General features: G+C 36.3%; 1 protein-coding gene across 1 annotated transcript in view; it reads left to right on the top strand.

The window, feature by feature from the left end:
- Positions 1–23,934, top strand: part of WASL (WASP like actin nucleation promoting factor) — a 64,342-nt gene that overhangs the window by 15,298 nt on the left and 25,110 nt on the right. Inside the window, exons 2-5 of the mRNA XM_060107592.1 lie at positions 15,512–15,646; positions 18,020–18,106; positions 19,273–19,369; positions 22,799–22,822. Of these exons, the coding sequence (XP_059963575.1) occupies positions 15,512–15,646; positions 18,020–18,106; positions 19,273–19,369; positions 22,799–22,822 (343 nt within the window). The remainder of the gene's footprint in view (positions 1–15,511; positions 15,647–18,019; positions 18,107–19,272; positions 19,370–22,798; positions 22,823–23,934) is intronic.

The following is a 23,934-nucleotide window of genomic DNA, read 5'->3' as shown; positions in this document are numbered from 1 at the left end:
GAATAAAGCTGCTATAAACATTCATTTGCTGGTTTGTGCATGGACGTAAGTTTACAGTTGATTTTGGTAAATATCTAGGAGCATGATTGCAGCGTCATATGGGAAACCTGTGTTTAACTTTGTAAGAAACTGACAAACTGTCTTCCAAACTGGCTGTTGCATTTTGTATTCCTACCAGGGATAAATGAGAGTTCCTGTTGTTGTTACACATTCTCATCAGCATTTGGTGTTAGCAGTATTTTGGATTTTAGTTATTCTAATAGGTTTATCGTCATAGCTCATCATTTTAATTAGCAAGTCCTAATGCCATATGATGTTGAGTATCTTTTTGTATGCTTATTTGCCATCTGTGTATCTTCTTTGGTGAGGTGTCTGTTCAGTCTTTTTGCCCAAGTTTTAGTTGGATTGTTCATTTCTTCTTATTGAGTTTTAAGAGTTCTTTGCCTATTTTGGATATACATCCTTTATCATATATGCATTTTGTATATATTTTTACTTAGTCTGTGGCTTTTCACTCATTTATCAGTTTCTTTTGCAGAGCAGAAGTTTTAATTTTAATGAAGCCCAATTTATCAGTTTTCTCTTTGACAGGTTGTGCTTTTGCTCTTGTTCCTAAAAAGTCATCATGAAACCCAAGGTCATGTACATTTTCTCCTATGTTATCTTTTAGAAGTTATTTAGATTCACACTTGACAATTAAATCTGTGATCAACTTAGAACTAATTTTTGTGAAATGTGTAAGATCAGTATCTAGATTTTTTGTTGTTTTTGTAAGTGGATGTCCATATTTCAGAAAGATTATCCTTTCTCCACGGAATTGTTTTTGCTCCTTTGTCAAAGATCAGTTGGATGTGTTTGTGTGGGTCTACTTCTGGACTCTGATGTTACTAATTTGTGTCTTATCTCTTTTTTGTCTTTTGATTTCTTTCCTCCTGTTTTCAATTGCATTGATTTCTGCTATAAATTTTATTTTTCTTCTTTTCTTTTGCTTACTTTGGATTTAATTTGCTCTTCATTTTCTAGTTTCCCAGAGTAGATGCTTAGGTTATTGATTTTAGATCTTTTTTTCTTTTCTCATACATGCATTCAGTGCTATAAATCTCCCTCTAAGCACTGCTTTTGCTGCATCCCACAGAATTTGGTAAGCCATGTTTTCACTTTCGTTTAGTTCAAAATATTTTAAAGTTTCTCTTGAGACTTCATTGATCCATGTGTTATTTAGAAGTATATTTAATCCCCAAATGTTTTGAAAATTTCCAGCTGTCTTTCTTATACTGATTCCTACATTGTAGTCTGAGAACAGACAACAATGTATGAATTCCTTGTTGTTGTGTTTTATGGCCCAGAATGTGGTCTGTCTTGGTGATTATTCCACGTAAGTTTGAGAAGAATGTGTGTTCTACTGTTGAAATATTCTATAAATGTGAACCAGATCCAGATGGATGGGACTAAGTATTCTCTAAAAGATGAGCACTGTCTGTTTTTTAGGTTCACTTGAAAACCACGACATTGTTTGTTTATTTAACTGAATGTACTGGAAATTATTTCCTGCTTCTGTGCTCATCTTACTGGCCTTGACATGCTTTGAAAATTAGTGGGGAAAGTACATTCTTATTTTTGAAAATATGTTTTGACTTTGGTATGCGTTTTTTTGTCCCCAAACCCTTGCTCACTCCCCTTTTCTGTGGGTGGAGGTTGTGGTGGAAGCAAATTCCTGTGTTTTGTGGCATTTAAAATATTAGGAATGGGGTTGCATTGACTGAAGTTTTTCACTATGTCATGTAGATTTTTTTTTGGTCAATGAAGTGCCAAGAAGAGAACTGTTGTCATCTAAAAATAATTTAAATAGCACAGATTAGCAATTTCTACCTTTTTGAAAAAGTATTTTAAATAATTTTGATAATGTAGCAATAATTAATATGATTCTAAGAAAGAATCCTTTCACTTTTCACCTTTCTCACTTTATTTCATCCAGTGAATGAGTGCACACTGCATTTTAAGTACTGTGCTAGGGCTGAGGGTACATACATGGCCCTTGTCTTTAGAGGTTGAACAGTTTATTGGTGAAGCATACCTCACATAGGAATCTATAACAAGTCATTCAGTGATAAGTGCTTCATTGGATGTGTAAATGAAATGTTATGGCTTAAGGAAAAAGGAATATATTGGCTACCAGAGGATCCCATGGAATCCAAAACAGAATTGAACAATAAAGTTTCAGGAACAGCAGGAGGCTGGGAAGCTCTGAGAACAACAGGAGTCAGTGGAACTTCTCTCAACTCCATTCATCTCTTCCCTGAACTCCTCAGTCCTATGACTCAATTTGGAATTCTAAATTCCGGGGAGAGAATCAAAACTGACTGAGCTGTAGCACCTGTGCTTGTCCCTGGGGAGAGACAGCAGGTCTCTAACAATTAGAAGTATTGGGGGTGGGGGACAGGCAGGACCTGCAAGGTAAGTTTATCATATGTATAAAAGCTAGTGAAAATCCTACCAAGATACAGTACATGATTATTTATTTGGTCTCTCAGTGACCTAAACCTTCTTTAGGTGCCATTATTAAAAATGTTTACTCTCTACTATACTGGCGTACTTTTTTAGTCACAACTTTGATCCTAGATTTGCAGATGGTAAAGGTGTAAGAGTGTCTTTCATGTTTTTGGAAGCTTGGGGTTTTTCCTGGTTCTCTTTATTTTCATTGACCAACTTGCTGAAAACTGAGGAATGCTGGAACTCCAGTTACTAGTTTTTATAAGCTGGTAGTAGAGCTGTTCTTATTATATAAAATCCTCACATCTTCCCCACTCTCCTGCCCCTGCTACCCACAAGTTCTTGATCTATTAAATGGTAAAGTTCTTTTAAAAGAAAAACTAGTATGATATACCTTTTAAATACAGTCAGTTTCCTACTCCTTTGTAGGGGTTGCAGTCTAACATCTAGTTATGCATGGTCATTCGATTTCAGTAATAATAACCAGAGTTAGAAGTGTTGGCTCATGCATTTAGAATAAAAATTGCCTTTTGAAACTAGCAACATTGAGCTCTCTGAGGAAGTATATAAAGCTTGTTTTATTGAGTAAATTTATTTTTCAAATTACTGACTAGATCATTATTAATGTTTTACACTACAGTTTTAAGTCTCTGAAATTGTAATAAAGTGTAAATCTTTTTTTTTTAAATAGGTGCATGGAAGCTTGTACATATCTTTTTTTAAAAATATAATTTATTTATTTATTTTTGGCTGTGTTGGGTCTTCATTTCTTCACGGGCTTTCTCTAGTTGTGGCGAGCGGGGGCTACTCTTTGTTGCGGTGCGCGAGCTTCTCATTGTGGTGGCTTCTCTTGTTGTGGAGTACAGGCTCTAAGCATGCAAGCTTCAGTAGTTGTGGCTCACGGGCTCTAGAGCACAGGCTCAGTAGTTGTGGCTCATGGGCTTAGTTGCTTCACGACATGTGGGATCTTCCCGGACCAGAGCTCGAACCCGTGTCCCCTGCATTGGCAGGCGGGTTCTTAACCACTGCGCCACCAGGGAAGCCCTATAAAGTGTAAATCGTAAAAACAACTTCAGAACCGTTCTTTCCTATCTGCAATCCCCACCCCCCTTTTTGCCTATCTAATTCTTATGCATAGTGTATGGGAGAGTCTCAGATGTTGTACTTAAAGTCCTTAAGTTAGATTGTACATTGAATTTAAACTGTTACTTACTCTTAGATTAACCTTCTCTTTGCATGTCCTTCCCCAGCTTGATTGTACATATGAAAGTCAAGCAAATTAAATGTGCTTATATATATAATATGTATGCACATTCCTGTGATTGTCTTTAAAAGTTTGGATAATTATGAATTGCTGCATATATAATAACAAATATGGGAGATAGAGCCAACTGTATTTTAAACTTGCTTATCTTGATTAGTCATGTTTAAGAGTTCAGAAGACTCAAAGGGAAAGTTTGTGAAAGAAATCATAGACTTTGACCTTCATTACAGACATAGGCTATCTCCCTGTACTAGCCAAAGTTTGCTTTTCTCTTACTTTATAGCTTTAGACAGTAGTATGTTATTTTCATCAACGTTCACTTCTAATTCTTTTTAAGGGGAAGGCTTTTAAAAGCTACTAGAAATACTTCCTTGGTTGTAGTTTTCTAAATCAGAAAGATGATGTTTTTATTTTTCTCAGACTTATACCACGATATGACATGAATAGATCTTTTGTTTTTCTTTTGTGTGTGTATTTTTCAAATCAATATTTAATTTTTTGAAATGGTTTAAAATTAAGTGTATGAAAAGTTTCTCTTTCATCCTATCCTACATTTATTTGCCCGGTCCTTCCTTGCCTGACACAAAACCCATGCACACACAAAAAACCCCTAAAGAGCTGGCAACTGTTACTAGCTTTCTGTGTCTTTTTCCAGATGGTTTTATGCATATTTAGGCAATGCAAATTATTTATTCTTGCTTCTGCTATTGCACACAAATGTTAGCATACTATACCCTTCATTTTATATCTTGCTTTTTTCTCACATAACAATGTATCTCGAAGGTCTTTCTTTATCATGAGTTGAAGAGCCTCTTTATTTTTTTTTTTTAAGCAGCTGTATAGTATCCCATTGTATAGCTGAATTGTGGCTTATTTAATAAACTGAGTGGGTATTTTTCTTGATGATCTAGAAAATTCCAGTTGCCTGAGTAATTTTGGATAATTTTAAGGTTCTGAAGGTTTGGATTAATAAATGTAAGATTTGAATTATTTTAATAGTTTTGATGGAAGTCTTTCTAAAATGAGTTACTCCTTTACTCTGGTTTAAATAGACCGAACTGAACTTATTTTAACGCCTATATGATAAGGTAGGTCATCTGTGTGAACATTTTGGGTACCATATATTTTACTGTGTTGTATTTCCTTGCCCCAAAGTCTGTTGTTACTGTAGGATGCAAATTATCTAATCATCTTATGAATTTATTCATCTTGACCATGGTAATACTTTTTAGGGTTATTGCCAATCAGTTATAGCTCTTCTTTTACACTGTATATTATATTATCTTTGATTGTGTAATATTTCTCATCCCTCTTAATTACTAAAAACTTTTCTCTCTGTTTTATAAACTTATTACTGTTCCACATAGGCAAGATTGTTTGAGTAATGCTTGCCTATATTTTTTGAGTACATGGGCTAGACTGCAGAGGATTTATGGCAACTCTGCTGTCAAGGAAACATTCCATTAGGCTTCCTTCTAGGAGAGTTGTTCTTAGTATCTGTGAGTACTAATGGGGAAACCCTTGTACTAGCTACATCAGAGATTGTAATTTTTCCTGTTCCAGGCTTTTTTTTTTTTTTCCAAACGAACTTTAAGTTTCTCAGCATGTTTGCTTCTTGTTGACTTTTAATTCTGTATTTCATTTTATTCTTTAGTATTTCCAGTCCACTAAAAAATATTTAACCCACTCATTTGTGTAGTTTGAAAGGACCTAATTACCTAACCAGTCCATTGACATTTTTGAAGAGTCTTCTTTGTTAAGGCCTAGTGAAAAGAGGCACTGCTTTCTCCCTCTAATTTTTGAGGGCTGAAGCTGACCAAAGTGTTTTGTTAGGCAAGCTCATGTTGCATATTCTCATAAGTAGTAGGCTATAATAGTAGGTTAAGTGTTAACACTTAAGGCGTCCCATAGATGACCTCTGAACTGAGATTTGAAAGATGAATAGAGTTAGCCAGGTAAAAGGAGGGTGAGATGCAGGGTGTTTTGCCTTTGGGAGCATGGAATGGAAACAGAAGATCAGGGTATGAGAAACGATAATGAGTTAGACAGAGACAATCCCGTGTGTCTCCAATATGCAGCGTAATAGATGAGAATGAGGCTGTACATGCATTCCTTTTTGTGATTGGGAATAAATTATTTCCCCCATCATTTAGCTAATATCCTGCATTGATGAGAGCACATCTAAATATCATCTACTTCATTTTACCAGACTGATAAGGAATCCATAAATCAGGTCAGATGATGAATGATCAAAATAAATTTTAGCTGGAAAGGAGATGACCTGAGAAATAGGGTTGTGGGGACATATCTCTAGGGAAGTGAATGTTCTTGCCGCTACACAGGAGTTAGTATGCTGTAATTAGTGAGGACAGTACACACCTCCACTTTTATATTGCTGTAGCTACAGTACCTAGCACTGTGCCTGTCACATAGCAAACGCTCAACAGGTGTTTAAATGGATAATTAAAGATTAAAATACCTATGAGTGGTAATTGCTAGGAAAACAGGTTTAGGTTACGTATTAATAATTTAATAATTATTTAACTGAGCTGCTCCATGATGAGATAGTTTTTTCCCTCAAGTTGTAAGCTCCTCATTACAGCAGGCGTTCAAGCAAATGCTATTTAATCATCTATTAAGAATGTTATATGAAGGATTTGACTATAAAAGCATCCCCTCCCTCCTGCCCACCCCCAAAAAACACATAACCATTGGCCTTTCCAGCCTGTTTTATTCAGTGGTTTTTTTTTAAGTTGCTTAGCCCGTTTTCTTAGTGGGTAAGGTCATTGTATGTTAAAAAATAACTGTTAAATTTGGTTTGGCAAAAGGAATATATTGGCTTAGATAGTTCATTTTCTTTAGATTCAGAATTTTGTTGCTCTAATTGATGCATCATTTTCTCACTCCAGGTAAGGCTGATCCAGGTTTTGTAGTCTGAAGCTTATTCAATTTGGAGAGGCTGTCTTTAAGAAAAAGAATCCAAAAACTAAATACAAAAATGAATGGTTATTTAGTATGAGAAAGGATCACAACAAATAAAAAATACCATAAACATTACAAAATTCAGAAAAATAGCTTCTTACTGTTGTAACTTATTTCTGCTACTACTGACTGATACATCTCCTTAATACCTTTTTGTGTGTTTGTTTGTGCTTGTTTGTTTGTTTTTTTTGCGGTATGCGGGCCTCTCACTGTTGTGGCCTCTCCCGTTGCGGAGCACAGGCTCCAGACGCGCAGGCTCAGCGGCCATGGCTCATGGGCCCAGCCGCTCCGCGGCATGTGGGATCTTCCTGGACCGGGGCACGAACCCGTGTCCCTTGCATCAGCAGGCAGACTCCCAACCACTGCGCCACCAGGGAAGCCCCGTTAATACTTTTTTATCTACTGTTTTTGGCCACATATTTATCAATCGCCTCTTTACATGACAACAATCTTATATTTTCTATAGAGAGAATCTTTCCTCTTGTCCAAGGCTTGGCAAACTATGGCCTCTATACCAAATCCAGCCTGCTTGAGTTTGTAAATAAAATTTTATTGGAACACAAGCATCTCCAAATTATCTGTGGCTGGGTTTGCACACTACAGCGTAGAGTGGAAAGAGACCACCAAATGGCCCACAAAGCCTCAAATATTAACTGTCTGGCACTGTGCAGAAAAAGATTCCTGCTTAGTATGTTTGATCAAAATTTATTGTTTCTTATTATTTATTGATAGTTGTAAAGCTGAAAGAAATTTTTTGAAAGCAGTTACAGGTAATGGCACATCTCTAATTTCCTTCACTTTGCTTAGAGGGTGCTTCTTGCCTTGGGAAAACTCCACCTCTTTGATCTCAGTTGGCTGGACCGCTGCCCCCTCCCCCAGAAATGTCCTTGAAGTTTGGTCATAGTATTCCACCCCCAGCAGGGAGCTGGACAGCACTTACTCAGATCCTTCTGCTTAGAGTTAAAGGTTGGGTCTGCGTGGATCATGTGGTCCAAGAGGGACAGGTTATTTCTGGGGCTGGGCAAATGTTGGGATAAGGCATCATTGGTGGAAATACCAAGATCACCCCCAGGGATAGCTGGAGAGGATCCCCTGGGAATGAGAGGGGTTGCTGCTACTTCATGTGTCCTCAAAAGAGGATAAGCCAAGCCTTATAAGGGACTTTTCCAAGTAAAGGACCTGAAACTTAAACTTAATTGACTTCATGGTAAATCTACCTGTGTCCTCAGAGCATAGAATGTATATCTGTTTGAAGTTTTTCTTTTCACAAAGATCCTTTTCTCTCAGGCACTAGCAATCTTCTATTTCCCATCACCTTCACCACCGCCAGCCTCTCCCTTCCCTCCCCCAAAATAAGGTAAGAATCTTAAACCAAATGGGATCAGTAGAGAAATAAAATTATATTAAGGGTATATTTTTCTTAGAGAATCATTTAGATGGGATAGGGCAAAAATATGACAATATAGGAACTAGATGAATCAATGAGTATGGTGTACAGTGAATAGAAAATGATCAGCTAATTGGAAAATGCACCCAGAGCTGACCAATATATGACCTTTGGCAAATAAAGTGACCTCATCTATAAAATGAGGGGATTGTTTGTCATCAGGGAGCTTGGGTCTCGGCTGGTAACATTAAACTTTGGTTAGCTGAGGTGAGCATCCTAGGGAACCCCTTCCCACCTTCATTCCCTGAAAACCTAATCCTAAACTTCAGGTTTTACCATAAGCCAACTGACCTTGCAAGAGAGAAGCAGACAAAGGGAAGAGGCAACAAGAGAAGAAAAACTTCTTTTAAGCAGGTCCACTTAAGCTGCAGGGAAGGGAGAAGCAGAAGAGAGCAAGCCATACCTGTGTGCTCACACTTTAACAGTGTCCTCACCTGCTTGCAAACATGACCCAGTCTGTAATGAGATCAGTATCCCTCTCAGAGCCTTAATCTGTATATAATTATCCTTGAAGTAGAAAATTAAGAATACAGTAAGCCTTGCCATTTGTAGTTTTAGCGTCTGTAAATACCAGCATTTGCAGGTAATGCTGAAGATCTGTGGCATATAATTTACAGTATTCTAGATGTATGAATTTAAATCACAGGCACCATATGAGATGATGTGTGGCTGTGAGTTTACTGAGTGAGCCTCGTCTGTTGCACAGCGTATATCTTTTAGTAAGGCTTTCATTTATAAAGTGATTTTTTAAATGGTTTCAAAAAAGAGTGTAGTGGTAATGAGAGTGAGCTCTAGAATTTTTATGATTTGTAGATAATACTTTTTGATAATTTTACTGGTAATTTTAAACACAGGTCCAATATAAATGGAATGGAGGAAGGAGCTACAGTTACCTATTACAGGTTACTGTGCTTTTTAGTATCTTAAAACAATCCCCAACATCTGTTATGTATTGCCACAAACAAAGCGTCTAAAATTTTTATGATTTAAAGCAATATCAATTTATTTTTCACGATTCTGTGGACTGGCTGGGTGTTTAGTCTCCTCCTATCATCTGGGCTCACTCATGCAGTGGCATTCACCTGGCAGGTCTGATGGTAACTGGGCTCAGCAAGGGCAGGTAACATGATTTGGGCCCATGTTCTCCATGTGGTCTTTTACCCCAGGTGTTAGGGCAGCAGTTCTAAGAAGGCAAGCCACAATGTGCAAGTACTTTTCAAGCTCTACTTTGCTGAAATCTTATTGGTTAAAGCAAGTCATATAGACATACCCAGGGTCAGTGGGGGAGGAGAGTTTATAAAAGAACTTGGATTCTGAGAGGAATCAAGGGCCAATACAGGAACGATTAACCCGCTGTACCACATCTCCAAACTGTATATCTCTGTTTATCTCTCTCAACCGGAGTTGAACTGTTTGATGTTGCTTTAATATTGGTTGTAACTTCATTCCATACCACTCTTTTATCTCCCACCCCAAACAGCTTCTAAAACTCCCCTAGCACTTTCCCGTGGTAGGGTCTTTGTTGATGTGTCTACCTAGAATGCTGTTTCCTCTCCACTTCCCCCCAACTCTTTGCTCACCTGACTCATCCCTTTTCATCCTTCAAGTACAGTGTCACTTTAGGGAAGCCTTTCTATGCTCGGTAGGCTGTACACACTCCTTGCATACTGGATTTTTCCTTTATAGCATTTGTAATAGTTATTAATGTCTGTCTGCCCATTAGAACTCATGTTTCATGAGGATGGTGTCTGTCTAATTCATTTTTGTGTTTGACCCCACTTTTATTCCTCCCCACCCCCGTTGATCAGTCCTCTGTTCATAGTAGGTGCTCAGTAAACATTTGATGAATGAATACATCCAGTACCAGTTTTCTTAAATAGCTAATAAGACCTAAAAGACTACTTGTGCTTGGTCCTAAGGCAGTAGCTGCTTTTATACGGCTCCATTTTTCCTCACTGTTGGGATTCTGCTTTTTACTTACTGCTTTTGTGCTCCTCCTCTTCCAGTCCTCCAGCTTTGCTTTTTTAAAATTACTACTCCTTGTGGAGCCTTCTGTCTTTGATGTATTCTTTTTCAATCTCTACCTTTTCTATTGTTTTTTTTTTTCTTTCTTTTTCTGGTTATTTCTCATTGTGGACATTACCAGGTAATAAAAATCTCTTCTTTCCAAAGTGAGTTATTTGTTTTCTTTTTCTGGATAATTTTTACTGGTACTCACCACTTATGAATCTTGTTTCTGTTTTTTAAATGGGTGGTTTCTGTGTTGGATTTTTAGGTTGCCATGTAACTGAGGTGGTGTTATAATTTAATTATTTAGGAAATTGCTCTTTGAGATCACTGTATAATTAAGTAATTATAAGAATTCAAATTTTTTAGTTAAATTTTTTTTAATTGAGGAATAACCAAACTCCTTATCTTTCTTTACTTTTAAAACTTCATTTATGTTTCATATTAAAATTTCATGTTCAGGATAATAATGGGACATTTCATGTGAGTGTGTCATCAGAGTATCTAGGAACATATTTAAAGCTTAGTTTTTATGTATTAAGAAAACTTAGGATGGATTTTCCCAGATTCGTTTTTAGGAACTTGGGGCCACACATGCACGTAAAAAAAGCCGAAGTCTTACGTGCAGGCCCAGCGGCCGTGGCTCACGGGCCCAGCTGCTCCGCGGCATGTGGGATCTTCCCGGACCGGGGCACGAACCCGTGTCCCCTGCATCAGCAGGCGGACTCTCAACCACTGCGCCACCAGGGAAGCCCCAGCCAAATACTTGACTGGTGCAGTCAGCACCAGAGAGGTGGACATGCCCTGCTGAAGGACAGTGGGAGGGATTCACATCCCAGAATTCATCCTCCATTTTATTTCTGCCCTTGACAATGAAAGTTCTGAGGACGGATGTGCTATTTATTGCAGTAACTCAGTACTGAAATACCAGGAATGTGTGAGATAGGGCAGGTTCTGTTTCTACAAAAATTGATAGAGTACTTTTTTCCCCTTTTAATTAACAAATTTTAACCCTAGCATTATTGAGCTAATAAGAAATAGATTTCCTTTCCTAAGCACTTGTCCTTAGGTTGTTTTTCAAGAATACCTTCTTGATTATGAAAGACAAAAAGTAATAGAGTTGATTAGCTATAATTACTTTAAAGGAATGGAAGGAATGTTTTTAAAAACTTAATTAAGCCACTGTCAATCTAGAGTTCTAGGGATAGTCACTGTTGTTATTATTTCTGGCATTTGTATATTAAATGTTATGCTATTCTTGCATTTACTATAATTGTTCTGAATTAGTCAGAAAAGGCTTTTATAAGGTGTTATAGTATATAATTTTGAGACTTTTGACAGGTTAAGATAAGAAGGAATGAAATAGGCACACTTAGACTGACAATAACACTGTAGCAAATTTTTGAAAATCCTATTACTGAAAATTGCCGGTTAGTTGAGTTCTTTAGTATTAAAAGTTTATGAATTGTTTATAATGCCAAACATGTTTGTGTGGAAAATTATAACATTGTTTCCAGGGTCTTTATTTCTTAAAAGCAGATGTTTTAGATTTTGTTTTAAATTTATGTAAATGTTTAAATGGGATTTGGGGGGGTTTGTTGTTGTTGTTATTAAGTTCACATATACATCCAGACAGTGTTTTACATTGTTAATATTTGGTTCTTTTGACAAGGGGATTTCCATAATGGAATTTCATACTCTATTTAATAGCACATTTTTTTTCTTTTGCAAGCTGTAACTTCTTATTTTCTAGTTAAAAAGTAAAGTAAGATTCTTAGAACTTTTTCTTGGTGTCTAGTTTACTAATTGCTTTTCTTTTTAGAAATGACTGCAGTTTGACAGCACCATACTAAAAAGGGCTGTAATTTATATGAATTTTCCTTGGAAAACAAATTTTCTCATCTGATGTTTTAATTTTTCAGCTTGGTCTTTAACATCTTTGTATAATGTATGCAAAATCCATTTTTCTGATGGTTTCAGTGCTAGGGGTTTAGGGTCAGGGAGCCTGTGGAGGTATCATGCTGAGACTGTGCACCTGCAGCACACTGGTATGTTCTGAGCAGGCCAAAGGCACACCCACATTCTTCAATCTACTTTTTTTAAAACCCACTGTCCTAGTTTCTAAGCTATCTTCATAATTTTTAAAATGGCTCTTGTGGAACTTTTCCTGCTGTTCCTGTTCATGACTGTCTATGAAATTCAAAGATGAGTTTGGTCTGCAAAAGTTAAAAACAGCATCAATCACTGTTATCTGGGAAAGAAAGTTCTTCTGAAATTCTGATCTCCAGCAGTACACTGATCTTACATTTCTGACTTTATTATTATTAGAAAAGACTTGCGTGTAGAATAGGTCTTTGGAATTCTCTTGTCAAAGGAGAGCATTCCCCAGGCATAGTTAAGTAACCCAAAACAGTGTCATCTCCAAATCTTAATGTAGTCTGTTTTTTATTACAGTGCCCAGTATTCATTGAACTGATGTACCAAATTACTTAATTGTCTCCTATTTCTGGTTATTTAAAAAACCATAATTAATATATTTCATATAACTATTTTGGGTTTTATAGTTATATTAAAAATACAACTTTTGGTTTTATTTTAAATTGTTTCCTTAATTTCTAATTTAGGAGTGAGATTGCTGGATCAGAAAAAATTATCATTTTTAGAAGATTTGTAAGTGATGTACCAGTAATGGGTGTATTACTCTTACAGAAACTGGGATTGAATAGTTAACATTCTAGATTATAATATACAGGAAACTTAAATTAGAGTTAAATGAAAGTTTCCACTGGTTCGTGATATAGTCATGAGGGAGGTGGCAGCGTGGTGTACTGGAAAACCCTAATGCACGTTCTAAGGTGTCCATTTTATGTAATGAATTAGCTTCTTTACTGTGCATCTAAAAGAGTACTAGTTAGGTATATCCTTGGGAAAATCAGGACAGTCGTCACTCATATCACTTTCTGTATCTTCAGTATAGCTTTCAAGCTGTATGGCCAGGTGCAGTTCACTTTAAATCTTTTTTTCCCCTCAGTTTTATCATCTTTAAAAAAGGAGATGTTTGGGCTTCCCTGGTGGCGTAGTGGTTAAGAATCTACCTTCCAGTGCAGGGGACACAGGTTCGAGCCCTGGTCCAGAAAGATCCCACATGCCGCGGAGCAGCTAAGCCCATGCGCCACAACTACTGAGGCTGCGCTCTAGAGCCCGCGAGACACAACTACTGAGCCCGTGCTCTAGAGCCCACGAGCCACAACTACTGAAGCCCGCGTGCCCAGAACTCGTGCTCCGCAGCAAGAGAAGCCACCGCAATGAGAAGCCAGCGCACCACAGCAAAGAGTAGCCCCCGCTCACTGCAACTAGAGAAAGCCTGCACACAGCAACGAAGACGCAACACAGCCAAAAATTAATTAATTAATTTTTAAAAAGGAGATGTTAGAATTTATCTTCCAATATGATAATATGTTCAAAGTCTCCAGCACTGTAATTAGTAAACATAAATCTTGCTTGCAGGTTTGATTTAGTATCTTTACTTAAGGGGTTAACTGCTTTATGGAAGTCAGACTACTGATACTACTACTTTGTTGATCAAATGTTCATTTTATTGGAAAGCAGTATATAGTACAGGGAGTAAGAATACAGGATCTAAAGTCACAAATTGCCTGGATTAGAATTTCCAACTCTGCCACTCAGCTGTGTGATATTGGGCAAATTATTTATCCTCTTTAACCTTGGGTTTCTCGAACATGAAGTGAGGTTGTAATAGTAATAACAATTGAGTTATATTGGGTTGACCAAAAGGTTTGTTTGGTTTTTTCCATAAGATGGCTCTAGTAAGCACTTAGTTGTCTTTAACTTCATTGCAAACAATTTTGTTAGATTATATGTGACAGCTGTCATATCAGTGTGCATTTAGAAAAAGACTTATCAAAATTGGTGAATTTTTGTGTAGCCATTTTAATATTGAAGATGGAAGAAAAAAGCAACATTTTCAGCGTATCATGCTTTATTATTTCAAGAAAGGTAAAAACACAACTGAAATGCAAAAAAAATTTGTGCAGCATATGGAGAAGGTGCCGTGACTGATCGAACGTGTCAAAAGTGGTTTGCAAAGTTTCGTGCTGGAGATTTCACACAGGATGATGCTCCATGGTCAGGTAGACCAGTTGAAGTTGATAGTGATCAAATCGAGACATTAATTGAGAACAATCAGTGTTATACCACGCGGGAGATAGCTGACATACTCAAAATATCCAAATCAAGCGTTGAAAATCATTTGCACCAGCTTGGTTTATTTTCATCGCTTTGATGTTTGGGTTCCACATAAGTTAAGCAGAAAAAAACCTTGACCATATTTCCACGTGCGATTCTCTATTTAAACGTAATGAAAACATTCCGTTTTTAAAACAAATTGTGACGAGCAATGAAAAGTGTGTACTGTACAATAATGTGGAGCAGAGAGATCATGGGGCAAGCGAAGTAAACCACCACCAACCACACCAAAGGCCAGCCTTCATCCGAAGAAGGTGATGTTGTGTATATGGTGGGATTGGAAGGGAGTTCTCTATTATGAGCTCCTTCCGGAAAACCAAATGATTAATTCCAATAAGTACTGCTCCCAGTTAGACCAACTGAAAGCAGCACTAGACGAAAAGCGTCCAGAATTAGTCAACAGAAAATACATAATCTTCCATCAGGATAATGCAAGACTGCATGTTTCTTTGATGACCAGGCAAAAACTGTTACAGCTTGGCTGGGAAGTTCTGATTCATCCGTGGTATTCACCAGACATTGCATCTTCAGATTTCCATTTATTTTGGTCTTTACAAAATTCTTTTAATGGAAAAAAATTCACTTCCCTGGAAGACTGTAAAAGGCACCTGGAACAGTTCTCTGCTCAAAAAGGTGATAAGTTTTGGGAGGATGGAATAAAAGGATGAATATGTTGTTCAATAAAGTTCTTGGTGAAAATGAAAAATGTGTCTTTTATTTTTGCTTAAAAACCGAAGGCACTTTTTGGCCAACCCAATATTTAAAAGTGCTTATTAGCACATTACTTACACATTTTAAGCTTCAGTGAATGTTAGCTTTCAATAATTATTTTTAGTATAGTTATTATATTAGTTATTACTACATAAGAAATTACTTCAAAAAGTAGTTTAAAATAACAATAAATGTTTATTTCTTCAGGTCCAGAATTTAGGAGCAGGTTGGCAGGGGGTCCTGGTTCAGTGCCTCTCATGAGATTGCAGTCAAGGTGTTAGCAGAAGCTATGGTTATCCTAGTGTTACTTTGAACCTAATGGCTATAAATTTTATATTTTGCAGACTATGTCTTCAGCAGTGGTACAGTTATATGCAGCAGATCGGAACTGTATGTGGTCAAAGAAGTGCAGTGGCGTTGCTTGTCTTGTTAAGGACAATCCACAGAGATCTTATTTTTTAAGAATATTTGATATCAAGGTGAGTTTTATTTTGCTTCCACTTAAACTGTAGATGATTGGGTTTTCTACCTCAATTGTAATTTATAATAGTATAGATTTGTTTATCCTGTATGTAATATTTATATTCTACTTAAATTAATACTAGAAGAGTGAAGCTTGGTTCTAGATATTGAACTATGGGCACTGTGACCAAATTGGGAATACATTCTAAACCAGAACATGAATAGTTCCCCATTTTATCTGTCTGCACATTAAAGGTTTTGTTGGTTTGTCTGTTTTTATTCCTTTGATTCTTGGGCTTTTCCCACATTCTCTCCTTTTCTAATGATACTCTTTTTATCCCATCCTGTCCATTACAGACTAATGTATATAGTTCTTTCAGAGAACTACAAAAGTATATTTAGCCTAGTGTGTACTTACTTACTTCGGCCTGGGTTTAAAGGATTATACAATATCTATAATAATGTATTTGCTACCCATTTTATGTTGTTTGTCAACATAGGTGTGTTCCGATTTTCACAGCTTTGTATCCCTCACTCTTAAACATAAATCCACCTTGTCTTAGACTGGATGCCCTTTGTCAGGAATTCATCTCTGATAATCACTGTAAAAATAATTTTTTGGCTGAGATAAAGTCTCCATTTATCTTTTAAAATCTTTTCTGTGGGTAAGACTCCTTGCTTAATATTCATATGTGGCTCTAAGTATAATGGGATTGTAGTTACAGAAAAATAAAACTGAATTTGAACTCCTGGATGATACTTATGGTTAGACAGATTGTATTCAAACTGTTTTACTTCTCTGGGCTCTGGCTTACTTATTTGTAAAATGGGATAACCATCTGGATCTGTTGCAGAGTATTTCCCTGAGATTAAATGAGATTTAAGTTACTGCACTTTGTACATTAGAAATTTGTAACATCCCCTTCTCCATACCCCAAGACAGCTGAGAGATGTGGCATACTCCTGTTACTAACAGTAGCTTACTTACTATGGCAGTGATTCTGGGGGATGGGGAACACATGCATAGTTTGAAAGACACTCCTAAGTCCTTTGATATATTTATTTCTCACCACCTAGGAGAAGCACTGTTTAGAAATCAAATGTACATATAACTCCACTGAGAAGAAAGGGATTCTATTATAATGGTCATAACGTGTGTACAACATTTTAAAATACTTTAAAATTGTGGTCTCTGTAGAACCTTGCATTTCAGAATAGGGCAATGATTATATTTCTCTAACCATTCATCTCTAATTATAAGTAGCCATTGCTAAATACTTGCAATTAGCCACCTTTGGTATTAAGGTTAATTATATTTCTTGTACTACAGCTATCAATATGACAATCACCATGGATCCCTTAACCATAGTTTAACCTTGGTGCACTTTAATCCTCAGTCTCCTTCTGCACGTGATTGATACTGTTTATACCAATGTTTAATTAGGAGACCACTCTGCAAAACTTAGGAATTCAAAGATTGTTAATGAGCAGTACAGAGAAGGCTTATTTGACCCTCCCAGCATCTACAGAATTGAGGAAAAGAATGAAATCCTTCTGTAATATTTGATAGCATACAGTCTAAGTACTGCTGATGGAACTATGCATTGATAATCAGTGCATGTATAAAAGTATCCTACCCCTTCTGTCTAACGTTGATGATCTAGTAAGTGTTTGGTTATGTATTTGACCAAGTAACTATATTTGGAAATGTTTGGCTAATGAGATTATATCTTAGCATACTGAATTCAACTCACTTGATATGTAGTTTTTATGAAAGAAACATCCAGTATTTACTGTTACTAAATTATGTGATACGATACTTAAGTATTATACATATATGTGGTCTGTGTGTATGTAAAAGCTAGTATTAATATAAACAGTTTCTTTAATATGAGTCATCTGCTTTTTTTTTTTTTTAATTGGCTGCATTGGGTCTTCGTTGCTGCGTGCAGGCTTTCTCTAGTTGCAGCGAGTGGGAGCTACTCTTCGTTGTGGCGCATGGGCTTCTCATTGCCCTGGCTTCTCTTGTTGTGGAGCATGGGCTCTAGGCACTCGGGCTTCAGTAGTTGCAGCATGCAGGTTCAGTAGTTGCAGCATGCGGGCCTCAGAGCGCACGGCCTTCAGTAGTTGTGGTGCGTGGGCTCAGTAGTTGTGGCTCGCGGGCTCTAGAGCGCAGGCTCAGTAGTTGTGGTGCAGGGGCTTAGTTGTTCCACGGCATGTGGGATCTTCCCGGACCAGGGACTGAACCCACGTTCCCTGCATTGGCAGGTGGATTCTTAACCACTGTGCCACCAGGGAAGGCCCGTCTGCTTTGTTTTTATTTGTGTTTTTTTTTTTTCCTAAAGGTTTTCTTATTGGTAGTTCTTACTTTAACTTTTACTTTTTTCTAGGATGGGAAACTATTGTGGGAACAAGAGCTATACAATAACTTTGTATATAATAGTCCTAGAGGATATTTTCATACCTTTGCCGGAGATGTAAGTCATATTTTATTTATTGCCCTGTTTAATGTAATTACTGTTACATTTGTCTATGGAAAGTATTTATGAGCTTTTTGTGTAAACATTGTATAAGATATAAAGAATTATTTTACTTTTAAAAGCCTCCATATTATGGCTTAGTAGGAAGCAATGGCTAAGATTTTAAGGGAAAAAGGTTTCAAAGAGTACTGTAAATGTAATTTGGTATGTAGAAAAGAGGTTTGTTTTTCATCTTCTCTGTCTTTAGTCAGATAGTTTTACCTCTGTGTGACTTTGGACAAATAGTTTAACCTCTCTTGAGTTTTAGTTTTCTTATCTATAAAAGTGAAACCACTAATCCATGGTAACTTTTAAAAATTGAAGATTATATTGTGAATTATTTTGTGAAAGAATAGTTTATGATCTAGAAGAGTACTAAAATACAATAAGGAGGGGAAAAAACAGAATTTTAAAAATTTATTGCCTGTACTTAGGGACAATGTTAGAAGGATTTTTATACCATATACTCACAGGACTTGTCTGAGTGACTGGATTATGGGTGACTTTAACTTTTTTTGTTTTCATATTTGTATTTCCTAAATTTTCTACAATAAAAGGTTGGATTCGATGATATGTCCATCTTTCAAAAAGTATTTTCTTCCTTTTTTGTTATTTTTCCCATTTTTCTGGATTGTATATAAATATATGTACATATATAAAAGTGTGGACTAAATGCCATAATAATGCAGGGTGTTTCCACACTTTTAATAATTTACATGAATTAAGGTTATAATTTAAGTAATACCTGAAAAACATAGATAGAGTTGATCTGCATTTGATCAATGTTTCCAGCATTTGCCTTTTCAAATCCAAATGTTTATAGAGCTCTTTTGAAGGATCAAATTCTACTTACTATTTTGTTTTTTTAATTGAAGATGAAGTATTCAGTTTAACATTTGAGTGTCTACTGTGATAGGTAACCTCTCTAATAGTACTCTTTTACTCTACCTTCTCTATGCTTTTTGCCTTCTTAAGTTATTCAGGTCATAAAGTAAGTTCTTGTCTGCTAATAAAATGAAGCTTTTCTTCTTCAGAGTGTACTTCTATTGGTTATTAATTTTTTTGTTAAGTAAAGCTAGATTTGTGGTTTTTGTTGTTTACCTTTTTTGATGAAAATATTTCAGACCTGTCAAGTTGCCCTTAATTTTGCCAATGAAGAAGAAGCAAAAAAATTTCGAAAAGCAGTTACAGACTTGTTGGGCCGTCGACAAAGGAAATCTGGTAAACTTTTTTTAAAAAAATTCCTTTAAACAGGAGCTGGCTATGGCTCATGGGGCAGATCTGGCCTGCCATCTGTTTTTGTAAATAAAGTTTTATTGAAAAACAGCTATGCTTGTTGGTTTACATATTGTCTTTGGCTGCTTTTTTTCCACAACACAGTTGTCTAGTTATGACAAAGACTATGTGACGCACATCTGGCCCTTTACAAAAAAACAGGTTGCTAATCCTTACTGTACAAGAAATACTATTTTTATTGAGAGCTGATTTTTTTCAGATTTATTAAATAACTCATTCCAATAACCTTTTCTGTTGATAACGTTTTACATATACTGACTCTTAAATTTGCATTTTTATGACATTATTTGTAACTTACATTTACAAAAATATTTTATAGTTTGTGAACAAATACTTTAGGCAAGCCTAGAAGCAAATAAGCAAAGTTGCAAACAAGATCTGTAAACATTGCCTTGTCTCTATTTTGTCCCTAATGTTGTATATTGTAAAATTATAAGGAACTTAGTTTAATGCATGAGACTTTAATACATATAAGACAATTAGAGAATGATGCAGGATAGTGTAAAGCTTTAAATTCATTGATGTAGAACTATTTGACAGCTGTCACATACCAGGCCTTTCTGTTGTAACGTGGGAGAAGGGTGATTAGGAAAGGTGAACCTCTCCAAAATCTTCTTCTTAAGCAGATCACTTTTAGGAGAAATAACATATGGGAGTTGAGATCAGCAAGTAAATCCCCTTAAAACTAACCATGCCCATATATTCCTTGAAAAGTCTGTACATCCAAGTATACATGTTACCCCAGTCTGAAAATCACTGTATTCAAGGATGTGCTTTACCAATAGGAAGGAATAACTCATGAAAAAGGAAGGCACTGGATCCTGAAAACAGAAATGTAAACATGTGTGTTACATTTTATATATGTTTATTGTTATTTTAATGGGTTTCCGAGAGGAAGGTAATGTAAAAACGAAAATAAAATGAGCTAAGTTGTTGCCTCACTTACTGTCATCTTATATATCCCCCTCGTAATGAGTGAATAGGAGAATTATTAGGAGCCTATTGTTTTTTGTTACTTCTTTTTGGGGCCAAGGGTGTTTACCACTTGATTCCATGCTGTGGAAGAATTTAATTCTGTGGAATAATTCACGGTTCAGTTCTTATTTCAATGACATGTTGTGGTGCCAGGCCAGGGACTCCCTGGGACTTCTTTTAGTCAAACTGTGTGACATTTTCAATTAAAAAAAGTAAAAAATACTTCTTAAAATATAGAATAATTGACTTTTGAAATAGGTAGGTCACTTGAAGGTGTCTTTTAACTGGTATGGGAATTCTGTTTTATACAATTCCTAAGCTTTTAGGCACAGTGTTTTCAGAAGCAGAAAGATCACAACGTATGGGAGACAGCTGATTCATTGTTGGGTAGCCCCTTCGTGCTAAGTCAGCCTTCAACCTCGCCTCTCTTTAACTGAGATGCATGGGGTCCAACTTTTGGAGCAACAAAGAATTAGTGTTTTCTTTTCCTTCTATTAGCCATTTAATGTTGGAAGCCATCTACCATGCCCTCCTTAGGCCTACACTTCTTTAGCTTAACCAGTTCCAGTTTCTTATTCCTCACATGATATGATTTATAGACTCATCATACTGTATAACTTACAGACTCATCATACTGTATTCAGAGCACTATATACTGTGCTCTGAATGCCCTGTACATTTTTATGTCTTCTTCAAATGATCCAGATTTGAGAAAATGGTCCAGCTCACATATGATGTCCAGATTTGAACACAGTAATCCAACAGTAGTATGACTAGTACTGTGATACTAAAAACGTCCCCTAATATGATTAAACACTGTTCTGCTAATGTTTCTAGCAAATACATCACACCATCAACTCCCATTCTTCTTAGTTCAACCAAACCTTCTCTTTTTTTCATAAGAATGCCTCTCAGGATAGTGTCAGGTTTCTAAGTAATTGCTTTTTAGAACTTATACTCTGAACTTTACATTATCTCAGCATATTTCCATATTTGTGTCACTTCCAATTTAAGAAGTATTTCCTCTGTGGATGCAGAGGTAACATCACCTTGGAAATTGGAGATTTGACATTCATTGACATTAGATAGGATGTGCTTACATCAAATGTTTCAGAAAATTACTTCATCAGACCACCAGATGGAGTAATACATTTATATTTCCCATTGCCAGGATTTTCAACTTGTCCCTCAATTAAATCCTATTAATTTTAGGATTGTGGCTGTTTATAAACTAAATATTTTATTATATTATTATTTATGGGTATTTGTCTTATAATTTTGGAAATTTTTATATTAGAAAAATCTGTGGAAATTATATTTGTTGAAAATTTTTCAACCAGTTTTGAGCTTTCTTGAAACCAAAATTGTGTCAAACCTGGTATGTAAGAGTATGAATGCAAAGGATTAATAGTTCTCCTGGTATTACTCCTACTTAATTAGCTATAGCTTCTAGGTATTATTTTGGTCTGCCCTATAGCTCAGGCATCTCTAGGTATTTTCATTACCTTTATGCTTTCATTCAGTCCCATAGCTTTGAACACTGTCTATATACTGCTGACTCCCAAAGTTTTATCTCTCCTGTTGACCTCGCCCCTGACTTTCAGACTTGTGTGCTCCAGTTGGGTGTCAGAATAGCCTTCAAACCTAGTATGTGTGAGCAGAACACTTGACCCATGTTCCCCAAGCCCCAGTTAGACCTGCTCCTCCTCCTCTCCTAGCCTTCCCCATCCCAGTAAAAGGCATTGGCTCCACCTTGTCAGTCTGGCTCACAATGGTTCTTCATAAACCCTACCAGTGAGTCCCATTTTCTCTATCTTCAAAAACAAGTCCTGGGTCTGTTTCTCACCACCTCTGTTGCTACCACCCTAATCCAAGCTACCATTGTCTGTCACCTGGACCACCCTAATCTCGTCTCCCTGCTGTCACGTATGCCCCCTAGTAGCTCTTTCCCACATAGTAACCAGGCAAAACTTTCAAAAACATAGATTGGATCGTGTCACTTCCCCTATTCAAAAACCTATAAGAGCTTCCTATCATATGTAGAACACAATCTATATTCCTTAACCCATGACCTGTGGGACCCTACACGCTCCAGTTCCCTGGTTCTCCTCTGACTTCTCTCCTTCCACTCTTCCGTTGGCTCACTGCAGTCCAGTATTATGGTGTCCCTTCATGCTATTCCCTCCTGAGGGCCTTTCACTATGTCGTTCCCTTTCTTGCTTTATTTAACTGTCTGCTCAAATGTCAGTTCCTCAGAGAAACTTGTTAACCACTTATATATGGACGTAGGAATAAGACAGTTTAGATGAGTTGATTTTTTTATGTTGATTTCTGTATTGCATATGTCTAATAATATTCCTTTAATTTATTTCCTAACAGAGAAAAGACGAGACCCTCCAAACGGTAAGCTCTTTGGTAATTATTGATCAAAAAGATTTTAGATTATAATTTAATCCTTGTGGAAACATGTATCATACATTAATACCTAGTATTTAATATCTACGATTAAATACTGTAGTTTATTGTGTTCTTATTTTAAAATAAATAACAGATGGGACTTAGAAATGTACTATTCTTTGGCTTTTTTCTAGGATGAGGGAAGACTGTATAGGGTGAATATCACTATTACTTATATCTTAATTCCTTATTCACAGTTGTTTAAGTTTAGAAATCGTACAACCTGGTCTTAATGTCTTCCTTAAAAGTGGTAAATTTTATCTAGCATATTTGTTCAGTTCCTACTTTCATGTTAGTCTTTTTTTTTCTTATTTCAAAAGATTATTTCACACTGGGAATATAAAACTAGCCCCTTTCAGAATGAACACTTAACTATTCTGGTGTGTTTAAACAAATAGTAGCTGTGCTTACTGTGCTGGTGTGTTTAGAACACATAGTAACTGTACATAATTCTCCTTAATTTGCTAATGAATACTTGAAGTAATGTGGATTCATTTGTTTAAAATATATATATTTATACCAAAGAATAAAAGCAGAATACGAAGGTCCCAGATCTCTAGGGCATAGAGTCTCATCCCTGGGGAGAGAGGATCCGTGGATTTCATCAGATTGAAATGGGACCCCTGACCCTATGACAGTAAAGAACCATTGCTCCAGGAGCCTTCATTATAATGGGGAATATAGTTGCTGCTTTTTAAAGGCATCTCAAATTCTCTCATCAGAATTTAGAATGATTATTCAGGGAAACACTTAATATAGTACAGAGTCCTTAATATATGACAACTGTTAGTGGTTGTTGGGTATTTTTTCTTTTAAACCAATACATTGCCTTCTGATTTTGTCCTTAAATTTGTTTTCCTGATACAAAAACATGAACCAAATATTGCTGTATTAAATTTTGGTTTACTTACTTTAGTATAATTTAAAAAAAATCTGACTATACCTTCAGTAGTGCTTACCATGTGCCAAGTGTTGTATACTTTGACTTTCTCTTTTAAATGGAAATTTTTGACAGTGAGAGTGATAATAATAGCAGCTACTATTTAGTGATCACTTAC

This window comes from Mesoplodon densirostris, chromosome 9 (genome assembly GCF_025265405.1).
Source record: "Mesoplodon densirostris isolate mMesDen1 chromosome 9, mMesDen1 primary haplotype, whole genome shotgun sequence".
Taxonomy (NCBI): domain Eukaryota; kingdom Metazoa; phylum Chordata; class Mammalia; order Artiodactyla; family Ziphiidae; genus Mesoplodon; species Mesoplodon densirostris.
Note: the sequence above shows the minus strand (reverse complement) of the source record. Positions and strands in the feature narration are given on the sequence as shown.